The sequence below is a fragment of the Lepisma saccharinum genome, chromosome 22 (genome assembly GCF_977018435.1).
Source record: "Lepisma saccharinum chromosome 22, izLepSacc3.1, whole genome shotgun sequence".
Taxonomy (NCBI): Eukaryota; Metazoa; Arthropoda; class Insecta; order Zygentoma; family Lepismatidae; genus Lepisma; species Lepisma saccharinum.
This window is the reverse complement of record NC_139250.1, coordinates 36,619,108-36,640,133: the sequence shown is the minus strand read 5'-3', so window position 1 is coordinate 36,640,133 and position 21,026 is coordinate 36,619,108. Positions and strand designations below refer to the sequence as shown.

Here is a 21,026-nt window from a genome sequence, read left to right as displayed (position 1 = left end):
GGGGGCATAGGCGACGACTCCATGGGGCTTGGGGTGGCTCAAGCCCCCCAATGTTAATGATGTGGGGGCAGACCACCTCAAATAATTTTGCTTAAGAGGATCTAATGTATTATTTTGCTTCTCTTGTAAAGTTTACTCTGAATTGTGCAACATGAACTTAACTTTAAGTACACATTTGAAATGTTCTAGACCATCAAATTTGAAGGGACTGAGACCGCTAACCCATCAAATTTGGGGGGGGGGGTATGAACAGAGACAGCAAAACACATGACTTATTACTATATACTAAGTATATGAGTATTGTTAACATTTTTACTAAAAAGAGTTTCAAAATAACGAGGTGATATGACAATTATACCAGTATGTTGTTTAGTGAATTCTGAACAATTTGAGGTCGTAAACACGACTTTCAAACAATATTGATATGTAGGATATTTAGTTATCCTCTAAATCTCTTCCTCTACTCCAAAGAATAAAGGGGAAATAATTCTAAAGTCTTCGAGTTTATTTAACACTGACTTGCAGTAAAGTACGCAAGAAAAGCTTATGAAAAGTCTGTATTGCGAAAGTGGGAACGGCTATGATCAAAGGCATTATTGCTAAAGTACGGCATGCTATGTGTTTGTTTATTATTGCAAAATTAAATTTAAAAAGTTAAATATCGTAGCAAGAACAAAAAGTAAAACTATTTGCCTGTGATTTGTGTTAGCATTTATGTAAATAATTAAATAAAACTTTCAAATATTGTAAATATTAGCTATTTTTATGGGTACGTCAACACTAAGGTTCTTTGCACCCGTCACATGTCCATTCTTTACAAGTCTGTTGCGGACATTAAAACACATCCATGCCCTCGCCGGGACTCAACCCCGAGACCTCCAGATCAAAGCGAGTTGAGCCGACCACCCCCCAACACTCTCGGCTACTGAGGCCAGCATAAAACTGTAATGTTGGCCTCTTAATGTAAATACATAGCCTACTTTTAAATAAAATTGTTAATTGTTATCTAAAAAATAAATGAGCAGACACGTTTTTCATGTTACATTTCATTTGCATGAGGAATATAATAGCTGCTTAAAAACTGCTATACGAAGATCTAATTTTTATTTTTAAAAAAGGGAGGGAGTGAGTCTTCATTCATTTATTCAGTGATCAGAGCCACCACCAATAATTTTGACAAGTCGGCACCCCTGGTGCAGGGGCAACTGCCCCTCAACACCTCCCTAATTGTCACAACTGTGCATGCCTCAAGTAATGCTTCTACTAATGTTTTTAATCTTTCAGTGATTGGCAGGATTTCAGGAAAAACTTTTCCTTTCATTCAGCTGTCATAAGTTAACACACATTAAAAACTTACATGTCATTAACATCTGCTCTTGACAGGATGTTGTCATCAATGGTTTTGATTGATTGATTGATTTAGTTTATTTTACTTCGCGTTTTGTGCCTCTTGGCTAATTTGCGAAGATGGGGATGAGTGATGAAAGAATGAAATTGATGAATGGACATTCACAAACAACCAAGCCCGACCGGGATTCGATCCTGGGACCCTTGGCATCGCAGCGCGATGTGCTAACCACTCGGCCACAGGGTCGGGCGTTGTAATCAATGGGTTCTGGGCTCGACACCCGGTGGAGTCACATTACACATTGGTTCAGATACCAGTTTATAATGTAGGTTGAGTCCCAATAAGTCTGTATGTGCATGAAGTAGTTTTAATAAAATAATACAAATATATATACTAATAGAATGTTGTTTGCTTGCGCTCTTCAATTTGTTTTCCACATCACCTCATTACCATTTGAAGAACTCCACACCACTAGGTAGGATTGTGGGAGGGAGACAGGCAGTTGGGAGATAGGCCAAGGCCCTTCGAGGGATGTCACGCCATGGGTTATTATTAGAGCCCGGAAGTTCAGGCATTTATTTACGTTAAAATAGGCAGGCAAAAAGGCATTTAAAATGTAAAAAATAGGCACTAAAAATGAAAAAAGACATAATAAAAAAAAAAGGCACATTTGGAAGTCGCTTACTTTTATCTATAATTTCTGGCAAAATGTTAAAATCTACATTGGGAAGAGCATTTCAATTTTCACCAAATTCACGCACGTAACCATGTAACTTACCACTTAATGGCACAGTAAATTTCGGCATGACGACAAATACGCGATCGTTTCCCTCCAAAGTGCAGAACTAAACTAAAGATAGAGAACTTGATTTTGGAATCCATGCAAAGGCCCTTGGGCATTAGTGCTGTTTCTTGTCAATAACGTCCTGACACGGACGCTGGACGTGATGACGTAATTGTGCAGATGTTCTGCAACAGGTTTTCAGCAGTCAATCATGCACAAGGAAATGTTAACCGAAAGCCAATATCCTAACTCAGCATGAAATACTTTTCTCTCACACTTTTCTCCTTCAGCAATGTTGAAACATGCGTGAGTTCAATATTACTTAAATAAAGCAAAAATTATTCACATAATAAACGGAAGAAAAATAAATGCCAACAACGTTTTTTGGAAGAAAAATAATTTATATACACACTTTTTTTTAAAAAAATGGTCCAATTTCATTGAGAAAGGCAAAAAAAGGCATTATAATTAAAAATAGGCAGTGGGGTCCCAAATAGGCAAAATAGGCAAAATGAAAAGGCTTCTAAAACATTCAAAACATAAAAAACGTATATCCGGAAAAATTTTATCAATATATCCAGTAGATAAAAAGAGGCATTTTGCCAAACTTCCGGGCTCTAGTTATTATATATAACAGTTGGGCTGAAAAGTTTGTAGGCTAACATAGTAAAAAATATTTTTTTGACAAAATTCGATTTTATTATTCAATATAGTTGCCTTCGAGGGCGATACAATGATTATAGCGGTCATACAATTTTTCGATGCCATTTTTATAGTACGATTTCTCTTTAGCCTCAAAATAGGCCTCAGTTTCGGCGATTACCTCTTCAGCAGTGCTAAATTTCTTTCCAGTGAGCATTCTTTTAAGGTCTGCAAACAGGAAAAAGTCACTGGGGGCCAGATCTGGAGAATATGGTGGATGGGGAAGCAATTTTATTACGGTTGAATATCGCTAAACATTGCTCCGAATCATCAAAACGTTGTTGCTTTTGATCGATTGTGAGCACGCGCGGCACCCATTTTGCACACAGCTTTCGCATGTTCAAATATTCATGCACAATATGTCCAACACGTTCCTTTGATATTTTTAAAGTCTCAGCTATCTCGATCAACTTCACTTTACGATCATTTAAAATTATTTTGTGGATTTTTTTGATGTTTTCGTCGGTAACAGCCTCTTTGGGGCGTCCACTGCGTGCATCGTCTTCGAAGATCATTTCGCCTCGTTTAAATTTAGCAAACCACTTCTCAACGGTTGATTTTCCTGGTGCAGAGTCCGAATAATGTTTATCAAGCCAAGCCTTGGCTTCAACAGTATTTTTTTTTGCCAAAAAGCAATGCTTTATTAACACACGAAATTCTTTTTTATCCATTTTTTCACAATAACAAAAGCTGCTTCACTCACAATGCTATATCTCACGAACTAATTATCCGGCAGCTGTGAAATTTATACACGTATCTTTTGAAGGTTAGTACTAAGTAAAAATCAAATGGATTTAATTCTAGTAACGCCATCTATGAGTCAGCCTACGAACTTTTCAGCCCAACTGTTAGAGCTGTACTTCGAAGAAGGTTCCTTTAGCTCAGTTTGATTTTCTCTGACTCAATACTCATCAGAAATTCAATCAAATTCGGTTGATTGGCAATATTTTAGGCAAGAAACTTATTTCATTCAGCGATGAGTCATAAGTTGTGTTAACACACATTATGAGTCAATAATAATAAGTTAAGAAATTGACAAGACATTTCTGGACTAAAGTTAACTAGGGGTTGTTTTCTTGTAACGTCGTTGCTGTGTCCAACTCGGTCTTGTATTTAAAAAAAAAAAAAAAACTCTATATGTATATTCACTTTTCTCTTACATCAGTTTTTCTTTTGCGAAAACATTGTTCCATACTTTCCAGTTGTTAACATATATTTCTATGAAGTTTTGAATATATTTCTAGTCTGCTTTTCACAAGCTACACAATTTCTTACTCTCTCTCTCTCTCTCTCTCTCTCTCTCCCAGAGGTGCAATGTAACATAATTTAACAAGGCAATTGCACAGACGATAAACGGACACGTGTTAAAGTCGGTAGGAGAAGCAGGTAAGGGAGGCTCGAGTTTAGCTGCAAATCAGTGGTTTCGTTGCAGGAAAATCCTCAACAAAGCAAGGAAATAACTAATGAATGATTGTACTTTACGATCTTTATGGTTAAAATTAGTGAACAAAACTCTTTCGATCTAAATCTTTAAAAGAAAACAGTTTTCCAGATGGAATAGGTGTATGTATGAATAGCAAACAAAAAGTAAGATACCGTATTAGCTGTGGAGTTCACTCTGTTGTAGCTTTGTGGCATTTCCAGTTCCACTTGTGTCTGTGATAAGGATTCGACCCTCACTTCATCTGGATATTTTCATATATATTAAGGCCTATAAGACAATAATATGAAAGGTTCCGAAATATTTCTTACATGGGTGTATTTTTTTAAATTTGTTAGTACTGAAAAGGAATGTTTGGGAAAATTTAACATTTATTTAATATCTTGTCCAGTAGCCACTTGCATCTATGACATGTCACAGGCGTCGAGGAACGGATTGCACAAGATATCGAATATACCTGTGTGAAGTGCACACGTCATTACAGGCATTGTTGACGTGGTAAAATAGTTCTTCACTTCTTCGAGGTGGTGGATCAGGCCAGTTTTCTTTCAAACACTGAACGAATTCGGCCCACATATTTTCAATGGGAGTTGATACCACATCCCATGGTTGGCCATTCAATTAGATTTATGTCGTTTCGTTCAGAAAACCAACGCTGAACAATGGCTGAATCATGGATGGGGAAGTGGTCTTGCTGGAAGTCAATAGTTACTTCGGGTACAAAGCTCGCACGCCAGGAACCATAACATGCTAAAAAATGTGCACATACTGTATCCCATTGAGATGTCCTATGCGGTGTAGGTCACCTCTGCCACCGAGAGACATCCAACCCCAGACAGCCACGCTCACGTGACGCGAGTTAGCAACTAAACAGGGATCAAATTGTTGTCCTTGACGCTGGTAGACCAGAACTGAACCATCATTTGCGATAGAAAATACTTTCTCGTCTGAGAAGATTATTCTATTCCAAACTCGGATTTGCGTAGAGCTCCATTCCTCCCGAGGTTGAAGAAATAAATGTTGTATGCCTGTTTAGAGCATAGTTCAAGAGAAATACGGTCCTATATTTAAATACGGTCCTCTATTTAAATACGGTCCTCTATTGGTATAGTTCTCCTCCGTAGCCGAGCGGGTTAAGGTGTTCACTCGTCTTGAGATTGTTCGCTGCGGGACGGCATAGGTTCGAATCTGGCTCTGGTTGGAATTTATTCGGCCTACGTATAGGGGCGGTGGCAACCCACCATCGTGAGGAAATTGGGGAGCTCCGAGTGAGTGAGCGTAATTCGGTCACGGAGACCTACTATAACGGCTGGGGATACATCGGGCTGACCCTACGACTATTCCAATACTGGTTGAAGATCACCACGCTTAGAGGTGACGAAGGAAAGTGTGGGAGGGAGACCGGCAGTTGGTAGGTATGGCTGGACCCTTCATGGGCTGTTGCGCGACGAATTATTTATTTTGTATTGGTATAGTTAATCACGTTATGTTGAAGTTTGTTCAAAGACAACATCCAATAACGTTCAACCATGAAAAGTTTCGTACGAATTCATACCAGAAAAAGATGGCAATAATAATAAAATAAATTAATCATTATTTACAATTACATTAGTTTAATTTAATGAACAAATAAAGAATAATTATGACAAATGTGCTACAAGTAGTTCTCTTTACGTCCATGTGTAAAAATATTAGGTACATCTGAAGCGTAATGGCAATGTGTCAGACAATCATACCTCTTCTAATGTTCATCTTTTCTCTTTGAGGTGTTGGTTCAATCCCGGCTCAGCTTCCACTTTTTTTTATGTAATACCTAATGTAAATTTCTTGTCACAATTTTTTCGTCCACAACAAAAAAAGAAAAGCAATAATTAAACGTTATTTTCCCCAAGACAATGATTGAAACATCATATTTCTTCACATAAAAATCTATTTCACTCACAAAATTCCTTCCTTAGGCTCTCAATGCAACATCACCAAAACATTTATGTTTCAATGCTCACGTTGGAAATTGAATGATAAACAGTTTTGGGGACACAATGTTTTATATGCAACCTCATGTTATTATAGAAATATGCATAAGAAGTCGAATGAAGGTATTCGTAAGGATTACTCTTGAAACTCTAAAGTTGTAATCTTGCGATTTATTTTTCGCAGAGTAATCTGTTATAATCAAGGTTAAATTATTTCAAAGTTCTTTTATTCAGTAAATATCGTACTTCTATGTTCACTTCTACACAAAAGAAATGGAGCGGCTGGGATTTGAACCTGTGATCTTTCATTTTAGATTAAAAAAAACATTTACGCCTCTTACCAACTGTTCTACAAAGAAATGGATGAAAAGTTTCCTAACACGGTTGCGGCAACAACCACCTGCAGTGTTCCGAACATTTATTTGACACAGATTGTGGATAAGTTGCTCTCTACAGAAATGACCGGTATTGTGCAGTGCATTTTAGTTCAAATTTTGCTTAAACTTATGCGAACTTTGATTAAGAGGATTTACCGGGATATCAACCTGGTTATTTCCGGATAGGCTTCCGAGGTTTTGAGAGCTCTTTTATCTTCATGGATTGAAGTGATGACGGATAACGTGCTTTTTCCTGGCAAACGTGGTCGTAACTTCGATTGCTCATGCTGCAGAATTTTATTTTTAAGGAGTATGGCATCAGACGTAAAATATATATACACTTCTTGGATGATCTCTCTGTGTATTTCACGAGATGAAAGTAATGATGAAGCGTTTAGAATTTTCGGAAACAATTTCAATGATATTATGCAATCACGTGCCACGTGGAATGGCAGAATCAAGTAACGTATAGGAAAGTCTGAGGGTGGTTGTCTTGAATATTGCAAATTTGGTGAAAAGTTCGTTAGATATACTTTCTGTTGAAATAACAAATATTTTGTTGAAATTAGACAAGTATTTTGGATATAAAGCAGTGGCGAATTATTGATCATTCTCAAGTTTTGCATTTATTAGATGTCACGCAATATATAAATAGTTATAAGTAGATTTTTATCGCATCGGCCATTTACTTACGTTTATTGTGGATTTATTATTGGTTTTAGATGCATTGGAAGATCGAAGTGTGGAGAACAAGAACAGTCATTACTAAAGAAACGACATAACATAAACAATCTTAGCGAATTGAATACATTAAACTCTCTCGTTCGTTACAAAAATTCACTACATCAATGTAGTGGATGATTTCCTATTATAATTGTGTGTGTATGTGGGTTAGCATTTTGAAATAATTAATATTTTAGGTGTGCAATGAAGAGCGTACACAATACTTATCTTAAATTCCATTACTTGATTGATAATTTGCTTTAATTTACTTCACCTTTGTGAAACTTTTGGTTAAATGTGAAGATGAGAATGGGTGATGGTATGATGAAATTGACAAAGGAATACTTACAAAGAACACCCATGCCTGACCAGGATTCGAACCCATGATTAAATACTATTACCTACAGCATATATATGTTAAGTGGCCGCGGTGGCTCAGTCGGTAACGCATCTGACTACCATGCTCAAGGTCCCGGGTTCGATCCCCGGCCGGTTCAAATCCGGGAACTTTTCTAACGATGGAAGCGGCCCCGGCGCCCACCCAGCGTCGAATAACATGGGTACCTGGGGGAAACCCTGGGGGGTAAAGGCGGTCAGGGGCGTGATGCTGATCATATCACCCCCACTCACGACCGGATCAAGAAAGTGTGGGGCGTTACCCCCACACCCCCTATACGCCTTCATGGCGTTGTGCTAAGCACAGGGGAGCACTTTACCTTTTTTTTTTATATATATGTTAATTAGTCAAAATGTGCAGAACAGAGTCTAACCAACTGCTCTACATTAACTTACTGACAACATTCCCTTAAAAAACACGATGTTATGATCTAATTGATCTTCCTGTGTTCCAGCACGTTTTCTCCACAAGTCGTGAAAGAAATGATTTTTTTTAGAACTGTTCAATATTGTGCAGGGTATTGTAAATAAAATGTCACATAAACTCCTCAGAAATTTGCCTCTTTCTACTTAAACTTGATGGCGATTTACTCCAGGTGGAGAAAACCTCCTGTTCATTGTTTCACACCTATGTGATTTCAAGTCGAGCACGCACAATTGTTACAATTCCGCAAGATTCTCATTCTTATTCTTATTTCAATTTACTATTTCTGTTTCAGTGTGTCTTATATTAGCGATTTATAGTTTATAAGTTCATAGAATGTGCACAATTGAAAACCTTTCACCGCAGCGTTTTTAGTCTAGTTGAATGATGGACTCAAAGTTGGATACTCTCAGCTGGCACTGAAGTGCAATGTTGCTAATTTTACGAATTCAGGACTTTCGGGGCATTCAATTAACATGTTGCAAAGAGTACATTTGGATGCTCTTTAAGGACAAAATATTGTTGCAAATTGAACAACTGAAAGGCTTCTCTTTAGTGTGAACCATACTCATACGTACATTAACATGCTCTTTAAGGACAAAATCTTGGTTGCAAATTGAAGAATTGAAAGGCTTCTCTTTGGTGTGAAACCTGATATGTACATTAAGATACCCTTTTTGAGAAAAACGATTATTTCAAATTGAACAAATGAAAGACTTCTCCTTGGTACGTACTCTCCCATGACTAATAAGATTGCCTTTATAGGAAAAATCTTTTTTACAATTTGAACAATTGAAAGGCTTCTCTTTGGTGTGAAACCTCATATGTACATTAAGAGACCCTTTTTGAGGAAAACATTTATTGCAAATTGAACAAAGGAAAGGCTTCTCCTTGGTATGAACTCTTACACGCCTAATAAGATTTTGTCTAATGGTAAAATCTTTGTTTCAAATTGAACAACAAAAAGGTTTCTTGTTGGTGTGAAGCCTCATATGTTCATTGAGACTCCCTTTAACAGCAAAATCTTTGCCGCAAATTGAACAATTGAAAGTCTTCTATTTGGTGTGAAGCCTTATGAGTACAATGTGACTCCCTTTAAGAACAAAATCTTTGTTGCAAACTGAACAATTTAAAGGCTTCTCCTTGGTATGAACTCTACCATGACTAATAAGATTGCCTTTATAGGCAAAATCTTTTTTGCAAATTGAACAATTTAAAGGCTTCTCTTTGGTGTGAAACCTCAAATGTACATTAAGAGACCCTTTTTGAGAAAAACTATTATTGCAAATTGAACAACAAAAAGGTTTCTCACTGGTGTGAAGGCTCATATGATCATTCAGACTACATTTAACAGCAAAATCTTTGTTGCAAACTGAACAAATGAAAGGTTCTCTTTGGTGTGAACCCTCATATGTTCATTAAGAGACCTTTTTCGAGAAAAACTTTTATTGCAAATTGATCAACAAAAAGGTTTCTCGTTGGTGTGAAGCCTCATATGTTCATTGAGATTCCATTTAACAGCAAAATCTTTGTTGCAAATTGAACAACTGAAAGGCTTCTCTTTGGTGTGAAGTCTCATATGTACATTGAGATACCCTTTAAGGCGAAAATCTTTGTTGCAAACTGAACAATTGAACGGCTTCTCCTTGGTATGAACTCTCATATGCACAATAAGATTGCATTTATCAGCAAAATCTTTGTTGCAGATTGAACAATTGAAAGGCTTAACTTTCGTGTGAAGCCTCATATGTACATTGAGACTCCCTTTAAGGACAAAATCTTTGTTGCAAACTGAACAATTGGAAAGCTATTCCTTGGTATGAACTCTCACATGACTAATAAGATTTTGTCGAGTGGTAAAATCTTTGTTGCAAATTGAACAATTGAAAGGCTTCTCTTTGGTGTGAAGCATCATATGTAGATTAAGAGACCCTTTTTGAGTAAAACTTTTATTGCAAATTGAACAAAGGAAAGGCTTCTCCTTGGTATGAACTCTCACATGACTAATAAGATTTTGTCGAGTGGTAAAATCTTTGTTGCAAATTGAACAATTGAAAGGCTTCTCTTTGGTGTGAAGCATCATATGTAGATTAAGAGACCCTTTTTGAGTAAAACTTTTATTGCAAATTGAACAAAGGAAAGGCTTCTCCTTGGTATGAACTCTCACATGACTAATAAGATTTTGTCTAGTGGTAAAATCTTTGTTACAAACTGAACAATTGAACGGCTTCTCCTTGGTATGAACTCTTGAATGCACAAAAAAATTGCGTTTATCAGCAAAATCTTTGTTGCAAATTGAACAATTGAAAGGCTTCTCTTTGGTGTGAAACCTCATATGTACATTAAGAGACCCTTGTTGAGTAAAACTTTTATTGCAAATTGAACAATTGAAAGGCTTCTCCTTGGTATGAACTCTCACATGCCTAACAAGATTCTGTTTAGCGGCAAAATTTTTATTGCAAATTGAACAATTAAAAGGCTTCTCTCTTGTGTGAACTCTTTCATGAATAATGAAACCTGATTTGTAAGACAAAACTTTGTTGCAGATGGAACATATATATTGCTTCCTCCTGTTATCATTTTTATTGTGGTCTGTACATGCTCTGGTTTGAAGGGAGATTGCTGAAGTTTCCATCTCAAATTTTCCTATCCCATTTGTATTTTCTGTATTATGTTCTGGATGCTCTTGTTCACCTAACTCTCCTGCAGATACTAGCAAATGTGCAACTGACCTTGGGAGTTCTTGAATCTCTCCTTCAACAAAGTTCGCATTCAAGTATCTGAAAAAAAATTGAAAAACAAACAAATGTAGTGTCACTTCCTAAGCAGGGAAAATATTTTACATGCAGATTATTGAAGACAGAGAATAGTAGAAAAGACTGTTAATGAGGATGTACTCATAGAAATGTAAATATGTTATTGATGCAACAAACAATATTAATATATTTTTCTTACCACTTAGACCAAATGTTAATGTCAATATACAGGTTGTTTTTAAGAGCAATAAAAAAATATGACATTCCTCACAATGCATTTCCTGTACATATAGTCAATAGTTCGCTCCAGAGACAAGTAAAATTAGACATCTACAGTACTAAGCCCATCATGATCTGACCTTATATATATAATGCCGGATGACATGGCCAAGTGGTTAGCACATCATGCTGTGACGCTAGGGGTCCCGGGTTCGAATCCCGCTTGTGCATGCTTGTTTATAAATGTCCATTTCATCCTCATCCCATGGAAGGTAATGGCAAACCACCATGCGTTCACCTTCCCCAGCAATCTTCTGGTCAAAAGACCTGCCTTCAGGCAGACAACTGATCATCATATATATAACAAGTAACTACTTAGTTCTTGAACATTGAGGCACATGATGTTTAGCATCTTTGGATGCAAGAGATAGCTGTGTTTGAAGGTTTTGAAAATTACCAACAAAACCAGAAAACATACAAGAAAGTACAGAGGCTATTTATAAAAATTCAGTTGCTGCTGTTTAATTTCTTCGTATGTGAACTAACTAAATATCTATCCTTCTTAAACACAAAGGTTTTGTAGCTGCAGCAACACAAACCTTCCATCTGTCCCTATCCTGTGCAAGATCTATCTCCTCTTTTCCATACTTATCGATTTCCTTTAAGTCCATCTCAACGTTACTGCTCCATCGTTATGTTGGCCTTCCTATGTCTCTTACCATCAGGTTTCCCAACAAGAGTCCTGTAAACTCTTCTTCCCTCCCCATTCATGAATTTGACATATTAACAAATACCTACCATATTTATTTAACTCAGCTTGTATTAAATCAATGCCAGGTGCTTTGTTATTCTGTAGCCTCTTTATAGCATCTTTAACTTCAGTCAAGTTAGGTTTTGGAACTAAAGGTTCTGCTGTGTGTACTTAATTTACTTCTGATTTATATCCTACATGAACATTTAAAAGATCATTAACCTTTTGCCGCCAAAGGCCTTTTTCACATGTAAGCCTCTCTGTCCCGAGCTGATTTTGAGCAAAATGCAGAGTTTCAATTAAATGAGTGTAGATCGGAGGCTAATTGCCCTAGAGAGATTAGTGATATACCGTTGTACGTGGAATGAACCAGAGATTCAGACCATATGAAACTTCTGCAAATTCGGCATATATATGTGGCGGGGGGGAGGGGGCTAACTCTCAAAATTCCAAAATTTCCGGAAAAAAAATTTGTTCCCCCACCCTCCCCTCAAGCAAAAAGTACATGACAGTTTCGACATGCACATGGAAATGATCGCTAACATGTAAGGAACACAAAAATATTTGCATTATTATCATATGACCAATGTAACTTGAGTTATACCCCCAAAAGGAATTGTGGGCACGCTACTGATTCAAGCTTCAAAATGCAGCGGTACCTTGAAATGACTTTAGCTCAGAGACTGTTTGCCCTGGAGATATGAACGATATACCGTTGTATGCAGAATGAATCACAGATTCAGACGATATATAATTTATGCACATATGGCGCACATATGGAGGGGGAAAGGGGGAAATCCCCTGATTTTTTATTTTTTTTAAAAATGAGGTTTCTCCCTCACGCCCCCTGAAAAAAAGGATATGAAAAGTTCAAAATGCACATAGAAATTATCGCTGACATGTAAGGAACACAAAAATATTTGCATTATTATCATATGACCAATGTAACTTGAGTTATACCCCCAAAAGGAATTGTCGGCACGCTACTGATTCAAGCTTCAAAATGCAGCGGTACCTTGAAATGACTTTAGCTCAGAGACTATCTGCCCTGGAGATATGAACGATATACCGTTGTATGCAGAATGAATCACAGATTCAGACGATATATAATTTATGCACATTTGGTGCACATATGGAGGGGAAAGGGGGGAAATCCCCTGATTTTTTATTTTTTTAAAAAATGGGGTTTCTCCCTCACGCCCCGAAAAAAAGGATATGAAAAGTTCAAAATGCACATAGAAATTATCACTGACATGTAAGGAACACAAAAATATTTGCATTATTATCATATGACCAATGTAACTTGAGTTATACCCCCAAAAGGAATTGTCGGCATGCTACTGATTCAAGCTTCAAAATGCAGCGGTACCTTGAAATGACTTTAGCTCAGAGACTATTTGCCCTGGAGATATGAACGATATACCGTTGTATGCAGAATGAATCACAGATTCAGACGATATATAATTTATGCACATTTGGCGCACATATGGAGGGGGAAAGAGGGGAAATCCCCTGATTTTTATTTTTTTTTAAAAATGGGGTTTCTCCCTCACGCCCCCCGAAAAAAGGATATGAAAAGTTCAAAATGCACATAGAAATTATCGCTGACATGTAAAGAACACAAAAATATTTGCATTATTATCATATGACCAATGTAACTTGAGTTGTACCCCCAAAAGGAATGGTCGGGACGCCACTGATTCAAGCTTCAAAATGCAGAGTTACATTGAAATGACTATAGAAACTAAATGCCCTAGAGATATGAAAGATATACCGTTGTACGCAGAATGAATCACAGATTCAGACGATATATAATTTATGCACATTCGGCGTACATATGAAGGGGGAAAGGGGGAAAATCCCCTCAAAAATACTTTTCTTTAAAAAAATGTCAAAAAGCAAAATTTATGCAAATTTGGCATATATATGGAGGGGAAGGGAGAAAGACCAGAAAAATTATTTTAAAAAATTGTCACCACCCAAAAAATGTCCTTGCACTTGGGCACAAAACGACACCTACGCACAACATTCACGGACGAAAAGCTAGAACATAGTGAAAAATGAGCGCCAATTCTTGCAGCTGCTTGAAATTCTATTTTTAGACAATGCTGGGTAACCCCTGTTGCCACTTGTGCTAAAAAAACAAAGGTTTCCTTCAGCGCGCTTCGAAATTCCATTCTCACAACGCAGATTCAACGACCAGTCTTCCCCCTCCTCCTCCCCCACCCCCTGCTTGCGCCCTTACGGAAAACTTTCATTTTGACATCGGATACTGATAATCAAGCTTCCTTCGAATGCACTTAGCAGGAGGGAGTGAAAAGCATTGCTTTAGAACAACAAAGCCGGTCTTCCTTTGTCACCAAAAATTTGACGTTGCAAAGAGCCGCAAAAGAGAAGTACCTTTTCCCGCCTTTTCCCCTCCATTTTCATGAAGACAAAAAAAATGCAAAAAACCATTTCTGTTAAATACATGTGTTAGGAACAATATAAAAAAATATAATCGAAATTCTAGCCAAAAATAGAAAAGTTATAACGTAAAAACTACGACCTTGACACAGTGTCTCAATCGAGATGCTAGGGAAAGTGAGGGTTACATTTGGGTATCTTGTTCGAGATGCTTGGGCGGCAAAAGGTTAAAGTAGTTCTTAATTACTTTTTTGTATATGTCTCATTAAATTTTCTCTTTTAGCTGGAAAAAATAATTCTGAATGATAAATGTGAAAATTACACTGACCATGCATCTATAGCAAGACTTATATTGTTTACATCTTTTTGGTCCATTCACTTAAAAGTCTAATTGATTCACTGCAAGACCTTGATAATCCAAATATTTAGAGCACACAGCTTGATTCATGATAAGCATGGCCATATTAGAGAAGGTGTTGAATGTCCACCATCACTGTACAGGTAGAGTCAATCTCGGGGCTCCATATTTGCAATGAACACACATTAACCTTACACACTAAGCACAAGTTGAAGATAGACCTGTATAACTGTACCTGTGCACCCCACCATGAACTCCACAGAAGCCAAGAGAAGAGCATAAATGACAATAATGTGGCAGGTTTTTATCACGGTGCTAGACTTCTACTCACTATTATGACCACACATTGTTACTCACAGTCAGCTGACTTGATATCCTTCCTTTCTCAATGTATGAGGATTTTTTTACTGCATGTTTCATATTTGCATGTTTTCAACCAGATGAAATATTCTCATTTTACAGGGTCTTACAGTGAAAAAATCAACATGCAGTATGTAATTGATCTGCTATGCAGTGTCCAGGTATCAACATATGTTTTGTTGTAATCAAAATTAAACTAAACTCTCTAGCACAAACAGCTCAGTGAGACTCAGTTCCAGCCAATGAGATTTTCATTGCCTGATGTGTGATTATTCCATCATGTCCCATCTCTGCTGTTCCTTTGGCTTTCCAGACTGGATTACTACTGCTTTCAATTAGTTGCCAAACTGGTCTCACACTGCTGCAACACCGGAGATTCCACCAGACTACAAATCCAGGACTCCTTGCACCAGAGGTGGGAGTGTCAACCATTAGCCTACATGGGTGCCATAATATTTTAAAATATTTTGCTGTTTTCCATGGCCTTGTTATGCTACTTGTTCATAGCTCTCCAATTTCCTCACGACGGTAGCCAGCAGGCCAAAATATCAGGAGATAAGTTATTTTGCTTCCTCCTAGTAGACTCAAACCAGCACACATCCTGTAGCCCGAGCCGAAAGCCTGATGCTTCAAAATGAACAAAAAAACTGCCCACCCTCAAAAATTTCAAAGTCCAAATCTGCAGGATGTGACAACAAGGTGGGGCTGTATAGGATACCTCACATACGGAAAAAGTTGCAGCACCAAAAAGACGAAACCTTATAGATGTTATAATAGATGTGTCATTTATGTATTTATTTATTTTTGATGAATAATTACAGATAAATAAATGACTTTCCATTGATATATTTTGCGACACATTCTTTACTCCTGCTTCATTTTATTCATGCAGATTACTTTAAGGGTAGGTTTTGTGAAACTCTGTGAAAACGTGAAAGAAGACAAGTATATTAGATCCAAAAACAAATAGATTAATTTTCAACATGATAAATATTACATGCTACAGTACACACACATTACATACACAATGCTTATGTAGCCATAAATGAACACAAAGGCAACAGCAAATTGGTATTCGCTGATATAAACACACATGTTCTTTGCAATTAATGTCCTATTATTTTGACAATGAAATTGCAAGAAGTGGGAGTTCATCACAATTTGCAACACTGCCTTTCATCTGGAAATAAATCGTGTTAGTCTTCCCGACTCAGCTTTTGGCTTGAAGGAAGTTTCTAAAGCAGCAGCTTACATTTCCACAACAATCACAATCACATACGCGAAGGATATAAAAATATTGATACCCACAAACTATAATTTATGGGGGAAGAAAATATATCAACAGACTTCTCGAAATGTAAAGTTACAACAAGTGACCGGCGAAACATGTCACACAGTATCTAGCAAACCCAGACAAGCGTGTCGAGAGAGAGAGAGAGAGTAGTTGGTTAAGATGCCTTCCTTGTAAACTGAGTTTGACATTTTGATCAACTGTTTGAGACTCTACTCAGCCAGTAGTTTTATTTTTTCCCAGGTTTCTGTAGATGGTTGTTTATAATGTATGTATATTAAAATTGACCTATTGTTTTTCACTGTAATTTCAAACCGTTTGAGAATAATTTTTAGAAGCACTCCATCGGCTCTAGTAGTCTACAATATTTGTTATAAATTGGTATTTGCTTTCATTAGAAACATTTAAAAAATGAAGAGCATAGTATAGCAACGTTAATCAAAATATTACTTCTTCACTAAAAATATTGAAAACATTTTTAATCTTGCAGTTCATATATGTGTTCAATAAAATTACAAAATACTCGACATATTCATAGGATAATAATAAAGAAAATATTAATAACAACATGAAGGAAAACAGTCAAATTAGTAAATACACACGCATTCTTCCTTTGACTAGACAGTTGCTGCTGATTGATACATCTTTTCCCCAGCTTTTTGTTCACGGCAAGATTAGAAGACTAGAATTTCGCCTCTAAGTAAACAGACAGAGTGAGGAAGTTCTAAGTTTCTAATTATTAAAGATTTATTAATATTTTTATACATTTGCCACAAAGAAGTAAATTTTCATTTTCATAGATCCTGATATATGGATAATAGTTTTTCTTGTATGTACGCATTGCTTGCATGATAGAATTTTTTTCCTGTAGTTTACGGTTATTACAAGCATAAGAAAACCGTTTTTTCTTTGTGACGTTTCAGGAGAACACACGCTCCTTTCATCAGACATTTATTTTCATTTTGACTAAAGATACAGTTATAACAATGGTTAGTAATTTTTAAACAAAAAGAATCTGTTATATAATGGATGTTGTCAATGTTACATTGTTGTAATATAGCAACTTAACTGTGAAAAAAGCAGTCTATTTTATTTTTATTTTAGATTTTTTTTTTTTTTTTTTTTTTTTTTTTTTTTTTTTTAATTATGAATCCCAAATATCATCAGGTAATTCAAATTCATCATTGTTTTCACAAAGTCTCTTGATGTTTTCTGTTACATTAAATTTTAAAGATGGTGGCTTACTCCATTTGTGAAAAAGAAAACTCCACACTGGATCTATGTTACCATTTTCATTATTTAATTTATTCCAGGCAATCGGCAGGGTTGAATTTTTGTCAAAAATTGCCTTTGGACTACCAAAAACTCACAAACCGGGAACTCCAATACGACCCATCATTGCAACTTTCACACATCCTGCATACAAACTATCCAAATATTTAGTTGAAAGACTTGCTATAATTAAACAACAAACACCATTCAGTGTTAAAAATGCATATGAAGTGAAACAGAAACTAAAAAATATTGTTTGGAATAGTGAGTATAGTATTGCAAGTTTTGATGTTGAAAATTTATATCCTAGCGTCCCAATAGAAGGTGCCACAGATGCATTACACAGATGGCTTATTGAGATGAAGGTTAACCCAGTAGAATCATGGGAAATGGTTCGATGGTTTACTGTATGTGCAAATTACAATTACTTTATATTTGATGGCAAAATCTATCAGCAAAATAATGGTCTATCAATGGGAAACCCAGTATCCGGAATCATCTCCAGCATTTTCCTTCATTACATAGAATCTCCAATTGTTAATGCGATAGGTGCGGATATCAAACTCTACATCAGATATGTAGATGATGTGCTAATTATTGCTAAAAATGAGAACACCATCATGGACGTATTTAAATCGTTAAATGAATCACATCGTCGCATAAAATTCACTTGCGAACCCATGAATAACAATGTAATTTCTTTCCTTGATCTGCAAATTAAGACAACTGACTCAACAATTCAAACATCAGTCCATAGAAAAAAATTAGCGGGGGAAAAATACATCCATTCCAAATCAGAACATTCGCGTATAACAATGGATAACATATTTTTAAATTTTTTCCTGAGAGCACAAAGACTATGTTCTAATAATGAGGATATCAAAAATGAAGAAGAAAGGCTCTTTAATATAGCAAAAGAAAATGGCTTTCACACTAACAGAATAAACCAAATCAAAAAACAAGTTGCAAGAAAACTAAAGGAAAAGAGAAATACAGACAAAGATGAAAAATCTGTTGAAAAGAAATTTGTGTGCATTCCATTCCACAAGGGATTCTCACATAAAATTGCAAAAATTTTTAGAAGTTTTAATTTCAAAATTGTTTTTAAATCACCAAGAAGTTTGGAATGTACATTTAATGAATTCAAAATGAGAAACTTGCTACCAGATGTGGAAACCACAGGAATATATAATATAAGTTGTTCATGTTCAAAAGATTATGTGGGACAAACAGCAAGGAAAATGGCAATAAGATGGCACGAACATGATTTGGACATTATAAATCTAAACCCAAGAACAGGTTTGTCAACTCATATCATCGAAGAGAAGCATTTGATTAAAAAGAGAAGGGTTTTAAAAAGATTAACGGGAAACACAGAGTTGAATGTCTGGGAAGCCTCGTTCATTGCAGAAGAACACTGGAATAAATTAAATAATGAAAATGGTAACATAGATCCAGTGTGGAGTTTTCTTTTTCACAAATGGAGTAAGCCACCATCTTTAAAATTTAATGTAACAGAAAACATCAAGAGACTTTGTGAAAACAATGATGAATTTGAATTACCTGATGATATTTGGGATTCATAATTTAAAAAAAAAAAAAAAAAAAAAAAAAAAATCTAAAATAAAAATAAAATAGACTGCTTTTTTCACAGTTAAGTTGCTATATTACAACAATGTAACATTGACAACATCCATTATATAACAGATTCTTTTTGTTTAAAAATTACTAACCATTGTTATAACTGTATCTTTAGTCAAAATGAAAATAAATGTCTGATGAAAGGAGCGTGTGTTCTCCTGAAACGTCACAAAGAAAAAACTGTTTTCTTATGCTTGTAATAACCGTAAACTACAGGAAAATAATACTGATATATGGAACTATGAATTATTTCAGAGAATAAAGACACTGGTAACAGTACTCGGACATAAACCTCAAAATGCATACCCTTCTCATAATAGCTACAGTCAACTCTCGACACAACGACCTTTCACAGTTCTCAGGAAAAGTCATTATTTTGAACGGGTCGTTATTAGAATTTGCAGCAATTTCAAGCTTAAACAGAGCACAAACTGACACAAAGATTTGATTGATTGATTTGGTGCTTTAAGTCCACTTTATGCACAGTAAAGCTAATTGGGACTGAACTTACAGTTTAAAGCAGGGACCTGTAACGTAACCGAACTTGTAACGCTGTCAAGTTACGAACGGAACTATCAATATGCGTTACAATGGCATTGGCGTTCCACACAGTACCGGACAGATTGGACCTACCTACAACCTGGGTAAATTAGGCGTACCGTTACTCAACGACCCATTCGCTTCAGGTACTGAGTGGAACGGGTCTCGGATGGAACGGGTACGATCGTACCCGTACATACTGTACCTGAACGGTGGCTACCGGGTACGAAATGGAACCACAAGTTGGTAACCGGTACTGAAGCACAATGACCAGCGCTTGTTATTAAAATACCGGTACGTGGATAGAAATGGATGAAGCGGGTAACATTTGTAACAGGAACTTACAGTACGTATCATAACAGTTTACTGTCAATCAACATTCCACAGCAGCAAATGGAATACCGATAAATATACACTTCTTTGTTTAAAACTAATTATAATAACTTTAGAAAAAAGTAATTCCTGATCTTTCTGGATTTTATTTATCCGAAAAATATGTATAAATGCTATCTAGTTTATCTTTCATTAATTTGATAATAATGGTATCAGCTATGCAAAAATTTTGAAGGCCGTCACTCTGGCAAACTATTAACAATAGAAACAATTAGTTTCAACAAGCTCATATATATTATACTAATTACAACGACCTGCGCAGAAGGTCGATATTCGTCATTCAGGCAACCTGTTACCTGATTGTGGAAAACCGGAAGTTGATGGACGCCATATTGAAAAATGTTATTTCTTAAGATAGAGAAGTGAAATTCGGCTTGAAGGTAGCTTATGGGAATTAGATCATGGCAAATCAACGTGAGGCATGTGCAGTAGGCCCCATTACTTTTAAAATAGGTAGAGAAGTGAAATTGAGTTTGAAGGTAGATTATGCTAATTAGAGCACGGCTAAATCAACATGATTGTGGAAAACCGGAAGTTGATAGACGCCATATTGAAAAATGTTACTTCTTAAGATAGAGGAGTGAAACTCGGTTCAACGATAGCTTATACTAATTAAAGCATGGCAAATAAACATGATTGTGGAAAACCGGAAGTTGATGGACGCCATATTGAAAAATGTTACTTCTTAAGATAGAGAAGTGAAATTCGGCTTGAAGGTAGCTTATGGGAATTAGAGCATGGCAAATCAACGTGATTCCGGAAAACCGGAAGTTGGTGGACGCCATATTGAAAAATGTTACTTCTTAAGATAGAGAAGTGAAATTCGGCTTGAAGGTAGCTTATGGGAATTAGAGCATGGCAAATCAACGTG

The 21,026-nt window shown here is 36.3% G+C and overlaps 2 protein-coding genes across 3 annotated transcripts in view; both read right to left on the bottom strand.

Moving 5' to 3' along the window:
* Positions 1-21,026, bottom strand: part of LOC146004639 (uncharacterized) — a 726,328-nt gene that overhangs the window by 694,313 nt on the left and 10,989 nt on the right. The window lies entirely within an intron of this gene.
* The window catches only part of LOC146004750 (uncharacterized), a 30,707-nt gene that overhangs the window by 1,725 nt on the left and 7,956 nt on the right, over positions 1-21,026 (bottom strand). Inside the window, exon 3 of the mRNA XM_083143722.1 lies at positions 10,901-10,948. Within this exon, the coding sequence (XP_082999848.1) occupies positions 10,901-10,948 (48 nt within the window). The remainder of the gene's footprint in view (positions 1-10,900; positions 10,949-21,026) is intronic.